This window comes from Maylandia zebra, linkage group LG11, assembly GCF_041146795.1.
Source record: "Maylandia zebra isolate NMK-2024a linkage group LG11, Mzebra_GT3a, whole genome shotgun sequence".
Classification (NCBI taxonomy): domain Eukaryota; kingdom Metazoa; phylum Chordata; class Actinopteri; order Cichliformes; family Cichlidae; genus Maylandia; species Maylandia zebra.
In genome coordinates, this window is record NC_135177.1 from 6,713,062 (window position 1) to 6,725,678 (window position 12,617).

Consider the following 12,617-nt stretch of genomic DNA (forward strand, 5'->3'; position numbering starts at 1 on the left):
TCAGAAGTGAGGCAAAGCAGAGAGAGGATGCGTTGGTGTGGTTTGATGGTTTGAGGTAGACAGATAGAGACACAGATGTGTAACAGCATCCTGCAACACTCACAGTTGAAGATGCCCGGCGGAGGGTGTTGGGTGACCACAGGGCAGTTCTCCTCATCGCTGTTGTCCCCACAGTTATTCAGCTGGTTGCAGATCAGCGAGCCCAGACGCAAGCAATTCCCATTGGTGCAGTGGAATTTGCACTCTGTACGGTGAGGGAATAAAAGACATGTTACATTTCTTAGCAAGAATAACAAACATTTAGTTGTCTGAAGCTGTACATTGAAATGAGGCAAAGCCTGATGTTAATACCACATTTTGTTTCCTATCAGAACAAAATGTTCTATTCATTCAAGATCCCAGAGTCATAATCATCTTTTAAAGAATTAGTCTGCTTCTTCTCTGCTCTGGAAAGATCTATAATTAAAAAAAAAAAAACATTTAGAAACAATCACAATCAAACCATAGTGGAAAATTAAAATATATATATAAAAATGCCTTTTGGTAAAAATACATGTTACAAAAGAGGGAAAGAGAGAGAAAAACACAAGTTGAAAAAAAAAAAGTCCGCCCACACACATACACCAGTGTCACTGCAGTAGTAGTGCATTCAGGCGAGCTCTAAAATGTGTAAAAGCATTGATAAACCGCACAGACAACAAAATGTTCAAATGCTGGACTGTTATGTGAAATCCTCCCCGTTATCTACGCTTCAGAATGTGCAAGGTCGCGTGGAATGAGGTTTTTTTTTTTTACCTGTAAGCTCAAATACAAAGCAGAGTTAATGTGCTGAGTTCACACAGAAACAAGGTCAGACAAAAAAGTGGTCTCCCGTTCAAAACAACAAATAAATAAACAGCTCTTTCAAACGGCCCTTTGATGTGCCGCAGCCCTGAACCGTAATGTGGTCCCGTCACGGCTATTACCAAAATGCTTCTCTCCCTCTAAATATTAATACGCCTGATTAGCGCTATCTGGTTTGAAAAAAACATAAAAACCCTCCAAACTGTAAATGGGAAAGTATATATATGTGTGTGTGTGTGTGTGTGTGTGTGTGTGTGTGTGTGTGTGTAATCATGTAGAGCTTTAATCGTAACAAATAAGAATAATAACAACAAAGTGTTTGATGCACCACAAAGCAAGGCCATGTTAGTGTGGCTCAGAGTGTTATTTGTGTGTTTTTAGTGAAGCCGATACGTGAGAGCTGCACTCACACCGAGTTCGCCAGAACTTCACCGACTGCAAGAACAGCGAGACATGAATGACAGTGTTGATGTGCACTCGTACAGACTGTGATGGTTTTTCCTGTGACACATTATGATTGATATGTTTTTCGATTATACGTGGAGGAAAAATGCATTTATGCTGAATGGAAACGAGTATTTTAAAAAATCAAGAAAAAAAATATAGTAAAAATTTCCTTAAATTGTCGCTAGTTTTTACTCTAAGGAAGAAAAAACTCTATGCACTCTATGCCAGCACTGTGACAACAGCTCTTAGTGTAGATGCAGTCTTTTCTTTTTAGTTCCTTGCACTATGGGTTATCAACATCTGGTGCGTAGACTACCCACAATCCATCATGACCACCACCTGTAAAAGTGATGCTTTAAATAGAAGATCCCAGTTTTTGGGATGGGAACAAAAAAAGTCATGTGTTACAGATTACTCGTTTCTTCTCCTAAAAGTAATGCAGTTCATTACTTAACACTACTTGTTACATGCAGTTACATGTTAATGTGCTTCAATCCGTAAAATGATCTGAAATAGCTTGTCACATAACTATCAGGCTAACCTCAGGTTACAAATGCCTAACCAACAACAATGAAGAATCCCTATCGTAATGACAACACACACACACACACACAATATTTCTTTTAGTTTTAATGTATGAACACAAAACTGACAACACAACACCTGAAAACTAGCCAAAAGAGACTTGAAATCGCCATAATGAGTCAACCGTAGAAACACAAACAGGTAGAAACAGAGGCTACAAGCTTGACTGCTTATCACTGCTTTTGTTAACTGCTGAAGTTCAGGCTCTGGCAGCTGAACTGGGGTCTGCATACACTCAGCTTTAGCATTACGCTGGGTTCTTGGCTAGCTTTGTGTTAACATGCCATCTGTGCAGATGCTTGCCGACAGCACAAGGTGCACCATCAATATAATACAGTTGTTTCTGTCTTAAACCCAGCTTGCACTTTGCCCTCACACACATGTCCATACTCTCACTCCTCAAACGCTGTAGAATGCTCCACCATTTCCTTCATCCAGGCACACTTACTGAAATCTGGTGTTTGTAACACAAATAACAACATAATTGCAGCTGTTATGTATTAACTTACTTAAGTTACTGCATGACAGAAAAATGTAATGCGGTTAAAGTAATTAATTACTGCGTAACTATTTGTTGAGGAATTTCTGTTTCACATCTTTGAGGTTCAGGCTGGACTCTGAATGTAAGCAGTAGATTTGCACCAGACTACAGACTTGTGATTTTTGTCAGTTTACCACAGTAAATATTTATTTTTATTATCACAAACAGATTGGATGTAATCACCAAATCAACCCCATTCACTCACAAACTGATAGCAGACCAGGGGCAGACTGACTCATCTTATTGCAGATTTATCATTGTTCTGATGTGCCAAAGTCACTTTGAAGAGTGGAATAGGCTACCAAATGTTTGAGGGCCTTGTCCAAGCAACCACTTCAAAAGACTCATCAGTAAGTTGTTATAATTTTGGTCACGCGGGATTCTCTGGGCACTTTTTTCCGTGGTGTGACATATATAACGCCAACAAGGCGGGTCTTCACTATGTTATGAATCATTAATCCACAAAGTTTTACTTACTTACTAATTAGCACCTGTTCTGATCATCAAGAAAGCAAAGTTAGAAAGTAGAAAACCTTTTTGGCTTATGCACTAGGCAAGCAATTCTCTGAGTGCTCTATCCAGTCCTCTTGGTTATGCTGTTATTAGCTGATACAGCCTGGAGCTGCTAGCCTGCAGCAAAGACGAGGGGCTGCAGAGATCACTTTCTCTGTCTCCACACCTCAAGTATTTATTTTCTCTGACCCACCTGTTTTTTATTCAAGTGGCATCACATTTATCAGACTTCACACTACAGGCATCAAAGGCTGCATAAAACTTAAATCACATATGCAGTTGTATTCCCCAGTACTGGTAAGCAGACTTTGGTGGTGTAAAATTTGTGGAGCTCGCCTTGTTCTTCAAGACACGACCTCCTTTTGGGAACTGTACCTTATAAAGGAAAGAAGGCATTTGTTTCCAGTACAGGTTGGCTGTTTGAAGTCTAATAAATGTCCTTAAGGTATGCTACTGGCAGTGTGAAGTTAAATAAAAGAAACCCCTCTCTACTTGATACTAATAAAACACCAGAATCTCTGTGTCACCGGTCAAGTTACATTGCAAGTGCTAGTAGGCACTAGGCTTCTGACAAATTGGAACAGTTTTTGGATTAAAAAATGTAACATCTCTGAACTACAAAGAGAGATATGCAAAATGCTTCGGGCAATATCTTGTGCTTTTACACATGATACAGATTTTTTAATTCTTGCATCTTTTCACAAGGTCAACTACAAAAGCAGATTCTTCTTTTTTGTTTTCCCCACAAAAAAACATTAATGATAAAAACAAAACTAAAATTGAATGATGATGACCAATTCACCCCAAAAGGTAAAACCAAGGGCAAAATTTAGTTTCTTTTAAGCGTTTTCAAGAAAAGGTACCACAATAAAACCATAACTACTCAAGTCAATCACTTGCCATGTGGCTAACTATAAAATGAAACTCAAGGATAAGCTCAGCAGGGCACAGCTGATGTCCTTCACAGACTTAATTGTAGATACTGAACAATTAATCACTTTACGGTAGTAAAACTGAAGAGTGCAACGCAAGCCATAAACTCTGAACATTCAAAATAAAAGCTGCACCTTTTGAAATGGGTTCATTTCAGCAGTAATAAAGAAGTTTTACTTTGAAAGGTAACTTTCTCTATTTCTAGTTTGCATCTAGTTACATCAACTTTTTTCAATGGCTAATTAAAATTTGCAGACAAGAGAGCATCTTCCACACAAACTACATGCAACTGTGACAACCTGATAGCGACAAAATGGGGCCAGTACAGTCTTTGAAACTGGTTTTACCCAGTGACAGCCAGCCTGCACTTACCAACAGGTTGAAGAATACAAATGTTTCCCTAGCGAATGTAGATTGCCGGGGGCAGGGTGCTGGCTGGTCTTTAGGCCTGTGTAACTAAGGCCTAAGTTGCTTTAACTTGTCTACAGTCGCTGTAAATATACAAGCTGCTTTACAACACACCTCCAACCCAGCTGTTACTTTCAAGCTGGAATCAGTGTTAAATTGTTGTTGATGCCTGTTCTGCTTTATGCCGTTAGAGCCTTGTCTGCCTTGGGATTTTCATGCACATGGGAGTGCCAAGAGCTCCTAGAATAGAGCCATGCAATCAGTCTTATCACCGTCATGGTCCATGGTCCGTGATGGATATAGTTGCAACAAGTAAATACCTACGTAAGAGTAAAGACCAGGCTGCTAGCAGAAATTCTGAAATATCTTCTACAGAGACGTTTGGAAGTTATTGAAATTCTTCTTTTAGTTTTCTGCAGAAAAACACTTGTAAGTGTTTTTATCCCTTTTCTTATTCAACATCATCCAGAAAGTCAACAATTGACACTGTTTCCTCTTCTGTATAAAGACCAGAACCCAGTTTGTGGATTATTCAAAGTAACTGCATCATCATTTCAGGGAGAGACACTATGTGAATTTTTCACATTTCATTTTTCTACATTAGACAGAGCAAGTGCACACTAGTCAGACTGAGCACCGTTTAATAATTAAGTGTGTGAACTGTGCCTGAATTACCAATTATACTGTAGCCTGAACAGCAACCCATTAGCTGTACCGTGTATTTACTCTAATACTTGATCATTCACCGGGGCTCCTGAATATCGAGTGAACAAACACAGCTCATTTTGAAGTAAAGATGCACAGTTTCACTGGTAAAAATGGTCTCTGGTTCACCACAGCCAACATCATTATTACTGTAATTAAAACTCACACAAACTTTAGCAAATAGTAATTGAGATGTGGAGGCGTGTTCACCTGCATGTCATCTCCATGGATATGTTTTTGAACTCAGACAGACAAAAGTTGTTTTTCCTCAGATGGATAATTTAGAGAGAAATTTCAAAAAATGTTCCTGCTTGCAACAAACATCACTTATGAAACACAAAACCTGTGACACGTACTGTGAACATGTTAGTGAACACTAACATGTAATGTGAACCACAGACAGAGCTGGGCAAAGTGAGCAGGTCTAGAGTGGTTTGGTTTGCTTTTATTTCATTAAAACTTTGCCTGGGAATACTCTCCACTAAAGCGCACAATCAGCTGACAGGAATAATTACACTTCCATGTTGGAGGACTCGTAGGAGACTAAATTAAATAACTGAAGGCAACATTTCGTGCTTATATTCTGTATATTCCCAAATCAAAGGTGCTTGATGGAGTTTTTGTTTTGTTTTTTTAAAACAAAGAAACACAATTTTACATTCAGCCTGGTGTTGCCCAAAAGGATTGTGGGTATTCTCGTGATCTTAATGTATTGAATGAACTGCCATCTTATGAAACTAGCTGAATTCTTGAAGAATTTAACCCCTACTGTTAACGTAGCGTTCACAGATGCAGACTTGTGACGAATGAAAAGACAAACCTTAACCCTTGACCCTTACAGTGACAGGATCTGGTGGCTCTGTTATATCGGGGGACATTTAGCTGACATGGTTTTAATTTGTTTGTTCGGTTAGATTCAAGGCCCATCGCAAACGATTAAAAAACGGGGTTTGCAGTTGTCATATTTATTCTATGATGAAACATTTTCTATCTGTATTGAAGTGGAGTCTAACTGGACAGCCTTTCAATGCCATCCAAAGGCTGTTCAAAGGGGTTATTCGGAGTCACTATATCTCAACCCAAGCAAACACCTTCGAAAGATTTTGGGTCAAAGTAGTCAATATAGTACTTTTATATTCTACGCACAAGAACATCTTAAGCTGCCACTGGTCAGTGTCATGTGCATGTTATAGAAAAAGTAACATAACGGGAAAGAAAGCTGAACAAGTCGTGTTAGTCTGTTTATATGGTGTCGGGTCAATCATCGGTTAAATGGCTGTCTTCTGTCCCGATGGGTCAGCCTACTTTTATGCCAATATTGTAGCGTTTAAACACAGGACATGATGGCCAGAGTCAAACCAGATTAAGAAGGACCTCTCATAACTCACACATACATGTTATGAAGCTCATGTATCTTCCAAACAATGATTATCCTTTATTGTGCATCATTCCTCACTCTTCCCCTCTCATGCAGTCTTTTTACCTTGAACTATCAAATATCTTCATATACAGATATGACACTGATTAGGTCAGACATACTATGAAAACGGGGCGCTGAGGTGGGTTGCAAATGTAACAACTATGGCCCTATACTGGACATCTAATTGGATATGAAGAAGGGTTTCAGCTGATATAAGTTGTCACAGAGATCAGCGGATATATCAGCAGGACAAGTGAGTTTGACTTATTAGGCCTTAATCTTACACGCTTACAGACCAGTCAGTGACCTCTGGTTGTTAGGGGGAAATGCCTAACCAGCTGGTGAGTGGTTGCTGGCGGATGGGACCTTAGTCTGCCTGAAATAATGGTTAATTTTTGGTGATTCCTGTCTTCAAGAAAGAAACACTATATTTTTGTCTGTCATTAACTAAAACTAACCCTTGTATCGTGTGATAAGTGTGTGTGTGGGTGTCCTGCTGTAATTTTGTAAAGTCTGGACGTGAATAATAATAAGTTGTTGGTCGTGAAGGAGTGTGAATGTGCACTTGTGTTCATGACTCCAAGTGTGGATAGTTGGGTTGGAGCATTGTCTCTCAGTGTTTTTGCTCAGTTACAGTTTTCCTCAGTTGTCCTGTCTTACTTGATGCACTGCTAGGACACTCCAACATGTCATATGCATGTGATCATGTGAGCATAAACTGATATGAACTGAAGATAATGACTTATTTGCACATAGCCAAACCCCAGGTCCTGTTATAAAAACATAAAAACTGTGTCCAACACAGTAATAGCACAGATGTCACAGGGACCCATCAGAACCAGACTGAACAAGAAACGAGACAGTTATGATCCATCTGTGTGACTCCCTTAACACGTTAATTAAGGTAATCAGAATCAACATGCTTAGTTCTGCGTTTTACTTTGAAAACACAAATGGAAACAAGAACAGAAAAGTTGCACATGTTCAGTCTCGCAAATGGTCCTGCTTGATTTGTGGACGGTACGTGAGGCGGATAAAATTGGACTTATTTACACGACTCCTGCTGAAATGTTCAGCTAAATGATGCCTTCGCCATAGTAACAAATCAGCTTTGACTCCTGCGTGCCAAACTCATTACTTAATGCGATTACGCAGGTCTAATCGACGGCTCTAATCAAGTCTCAGCCAGATTCTCCACACTTCTGGTTTGGATTCTTCCTTTTTTCTGTGAGACTATTTGTCCTTGGTGTGGTAATAAATGGAAGATGGAAGGTTGAAAAAAAAAAGAGAAAACCTTCAGAGGAAAAGTAGAAGGAAGCATTTTAATCAAATTCATTACAGTGGTTGGGGAGGTGGGGAGCTGCTGTGTTTTGCTGCGGTTAATCAACACACGCGAACGCAGGCGCCCAGGCTTGTACGTGCACGTACAGAACGGTTCCGAGCAAACACCTTGCAGGCCCGCTTCTGGTGCGAGTTCTTCCGATTTGCCCGGCTGGCAGTGAGCGACCTAATGACACTGCACATTTTATCCTCTTCCTCCCATAACAAGAACAGCTTGTTCTGCTCTTGTCTAGACGCTGGCAGAGGGAGGAGGGGCAGGAACACAGATCCGATTCAAAGAACAGACCAGCATGACCGTTCTTTGGAAAGAGCCCTGTCCCCTCCTTCTGAGTGGCAATTAGTGAAGCCTCGGTGACTTGCCCAGCCTCTCCTCTCCTCGCTCTGTCTTTCATTTTGTCTCAACTATTACCCTGATCGTCCGTCTAGCCCCACTCTTTTTCAGTCTCGTCTCCTCTTCCGTCTATCCTCGGCTCTCCAGCTCTATTACTCCCTATTACTCTCTCATCTTGTCTTCCTTCCTCACTTTGTCCATCTTCTCACTTTGTGGTTTTGCTTTTACTTCTCCCATCTACCAGCCAGCATCTTTCTCCTCCACTGCTCTTCTCTTTCTTGCTCTCAAGCAACACTCAAAAGTGTCACGTGAATTTGAAGAAAAGGCTTTACTGAAATACTGAAGTGAGACAACAATTAACCCCTCCCCAGACACACACACACAAGTTAATTAGCGTGATATGAATATGTTCGACACAGAGGTTCAAGTTCTGTCAAGATCTGATCAGCATATGCGTTTACCTGAAGAATAAAGGGAAAAAAATGAGCAGGAGGCAAACAAAAGCACTCGCGAGGGCTCGGTTAAACAAGAAGACCGTCTACTATATGATAGTGTAAGTGAATGTATACGAGAGGTCACGGTCGAGAGGAGCGCTGTTTGTTCGAAAAACACGCTTACATTACCGGTGATGCTATTTCTTCATGACAATATAAAACCTTGACAATTTCGAAACTGCGCAGGCAATTCTGGAAATCTTTTGAAACGCATCTTTTCTGTTTAAGCTTTTTTATTTTGCTCATTATATTTGGCATAATAACTCTCAAAGAGCACTTGTGCATCTTTAGAGCGCTTTTTAGACAGCGATACAGATCAAAAGGCTGCACAACAAGCAGAAGCAAAGGTGTACTTTATTACAAAAAATACTCTTTTGAGCAATAAAAACAGTGAATTTTGTAAACTCTGTAATAAAACAGTGCAGCAAAAAGATGCTTTCAGTGTTCACTTCATTAACTTACCGTCGTCTGCCTGTGCTTTCTTCAGCTCTAACGGTCTGTGTTTTCAGCTAAATGTCAAGGGAATTTAAAGTGAAATGAGAACACACAGCCACCTGCTGCTACGACAAACTATTGTTTAACCTCTTGAACCCCATTATAATCTTAAACCTCTGTGCTACGCAGCCAGACTTTGTTCAAACAAGAAAACACTTCCAAAAATAGCAAATACAGTCAGGTCCGTAATGTGTTGGATGAAGACTCAATTTTTATGGTTTTTTTTGCCTCTGTACATCACCTCAGTAGATTAGATTAGACAATAATACTAGGGCTGAACGATTATGGAAAATAATCTAATTGCGATTTTTTTGCCCCAATATTGCGATTGCGATGCGATATGCGATTATTTTTTAAGGTCTTTGTCTTCTGTATTATTAAACAAAGACAAGCAATACATCATATAGTATGGCCAATACTATATTACATTAATTTTAAACTGTTCTTTCCTGGAAGACAGACCTCTGTTATGATGACATGAGGTGATGCATGAATTGATGACTGACATTTTTATTTAACTTCTTCAATCACAACAGTATATTTGAACATACACAATAGTTTATTTTTAGCTTACAAACATCTGAGCATAAAGTGCTGACAAGGAACCCTGGTGTAAACGTTAAAATGAAAGTCAGTACAATGTGCAGATTGCAGAAATATACATAAACAAAATCAGTGGCTTTACCACACTCAGTTTTTCGACATCTGTGAACTACTAGACAGTCATTCAATTAAAAAATAATATTAAATAAATAAAACTAATAAATAAAAAATACACACATCTTACTGATCTCTGCAGTCAGTAACATTACACATAAAGTGCAAACATAATAGCAATTGTATAAACACACACACAAACACGCCTTTAAAATTTAAAGGCGTGAAATTGGACGGTCTAGTTCTGATTAGCGTCACCGCTGTCTCGGTGGAGTTTAATAAACTCGGCCGTCTGCTCCTTGCTATCTAAAATATAACCAGACACTGGCGTAAATTCTCGACTGTCTCATACTTCTGTTTAATAAGTTTTCTGTTTGACGTTTAGTCAGCTGTGTGAAAACCAAGGAGGAACCCACCCGGGGGATTAATAAAGTTTTATTTTATCTAATCTAATAACTTTAATCTCAGCCAAACCGATTTACTCACGAACAAACAAAACACTGAAAAAAGCCCAACAATAACATTTTTAGGTTGTCTAAGTGACTTATATATTACGTTTAACCCGAGCAGCGAAACTCCGCGGTGATCTGAAAATGATGTGCCGGGAGTTGTGCCGTTCTCGGCCGCATCAGTAACCCTCGAGCTCCCGGCTAGCTGTCGAGCTGGTGGGTAGCAGACGCCTCTGAAAACGTCGAAGCACTTTTGCAAATATGGGATATCTTGATAAACTGAGCAGATATTTGATGTTTACACAACTACTTTCTCGCCTGAAAATATGTTAAAAGTTTATTTTGTGACCCAGAAAGATTAGTATGAGTAATTTTAAAACTTAGTAGCGGCCGCCATTGCTGGAAACTGGAGTTTGGCTGGGCCGCGCTATGAATTCTGGGATATGGTAGTAATTTGGACAGCCTTCGGCGCGTCGCTGTGACGTAATCGGTCTACAAATGCGGCCTCAGGAGGATGCAGCCCATGAATTTGGACATGTCCAGAGTATAATCGCAGCCTTTGCGGTTAGAAAATTGCACTTGATCATGTCGCGATATTATCGCAAATGCGATATATCGTTCAGCCCTAAATAATACGTGATTAAAGTGCAGAATTTCAGCTTTAAGTCATGGAGTTTTATAAAAAGTCTGCATGGTTCAGAAACTGTTTAAGAGCACATTAAGACCCCTTTTATGCATAGACCCCCAGTTGACTGAAGTTTTGCAGTAACTGATTAGGCTTTTTTATACACAGTCCCCAATTTCAGATACTTACAAGTAATAATAAAAAAAACGAACATGTATGGGGATCGTTTTTAAAACTAGAATAAAAATATTGTGGAGTTGGTGACTGCCTGAAGTCTAGAACCCATGGGCATCGCCGCATGCTGTGCTTCCTCCCTTTACTGCAGCTACCTCCAGTTGCTCCTTTTTGCACTTCTAGGCTGAGATCAGCTGGACTGACTTGGCCACTAAAGAATATCACATTTCTTGCCTTGAGGAGCTCTTTGTTGCTTTTACCATTATCTTTGGGTCATTATCCATTTGCACTGTGAAGAACTGTGTGATTAGTTTTGCAGTGTTTTCCTGACTCTGAGCAGAGACCACAGCTTTGCACACTTTACAAATGATCCTGACTATCCGCAGTCATGTCATCAATAAACACCAGTGGCCTCATTCCACTGGCAGCCAAACATGTCCATGTCATAGAACTGCCTCAACTATGTTTGACAGATGATGTGGTATGCTTCAGGTACTGAAACGTTTCTTTCTCTCCCATATTTTACTTTTCTCATTATTCTGGTATAATTTAATCGTGGTTTTTCAAACCTGTGCAGTTCTTTTAAATGTTTTCTGTTTAATCTTGTTCAAACCAGTGGTTTGCTCCTTGTTGTAAACTCTCTATATTTCCATTTATAAAAGCATCTGGTGGTTGTAGAGTACCTAGAGAGCCTCAGTTTCGTGTCCTGGTATTGCTCATCTTGGCTTCCCCAACAATCTTGGGAACAACCCATGCGCTGGTCGGAAAACAGTAGATTCCTCAGGGAAACCTTCAGCTTCACCAGCCGACCGCTTTGTTTGCCCCGGCGACAATGATGCTTTCACCTGGAAGGCAGCGTGGGAACCCAGTACAGGTAACCCAGGATTTCCAGTAGAACTGGGAGCAAGGGTCGCTGCCTATCAGCGCCAAATGACACAATATTTTGTACCAGAGGTTGGAGGTCCAGTAGTGTCTGGACACCTCAGCCTTGTTTTGTGAACGACATGGGTCAGAAATAATATAAACACACACAAAGTTGGGAGTGACAGATGAGCAGCCACACACACTGGCGCCATCTTGAAAATTTGCTAAATCAGCTACATTACAAACAAACTTCACAACTAAAAAGAGTAAAAATGTCTCCTTTTAATAACCCAAGGTCTGGAATCTACTCCAGCTGTCATTGTGCTAGGGTTAGTGAGCACTAACTGGTACTACAGTACCAGTCTATCACAGGGGCAACGCAAACATTCACACTCCAACTATAGATAATTTAAAGACATAGAGACTGTGGGAAGAAGCCAAGAGCAACTCTGCACCTTCTTCTTATGAGTAAATCGGGGGAAAAAGCTAGGTTTGACCTAGACACCTCCAAAATTTAAAGCTTTGCTGCCTCGATGGTTATGTACCAATTAAGCACCATTGTGTCTTCCACACGTCACATTAACGAAAAACTGCTCAGTAAGTAATCAGAAATTTGGCTGAATTCAAGTTCTTTTCATAATACAAAAAAACCCCATTTATTCACATTTCATTTGTCAACCAAATTCAAATGTAAAGGAGTCGCATTCAAACAGCCCCTTCTTAGTATTACTGTCCACTCAAAGCGCTTTGAGCAGGGAAGGGAACATCTTTTTAAAGTCACCTTTTCAACAA

The 12,617-nt window shown here is 40.0% G+C and overlaps 1 protein-coding gene across 1 annotated transcript in view; it reads right to left on the bottom strand.

Moving 5' to 3' along the window:
- Positions 1-12,617, bottom strand: part of LOC101486909 (low-density lipoprotein receptor class A domain-containing protein 4) — a 266,855-nt gene that overhangs the window by 132,601 nt on the left and 121,637 nt on the right. The window contains exon 3 of the mRNA XM_004560061.3: positions 104-244. Within this exon, the coding sequence (XP_004560118.1) occupies positions 104-244 (141 nt within the window). The remainder of the gene's footprint in view (positions 1-103; positions 245-12,617) is intronic.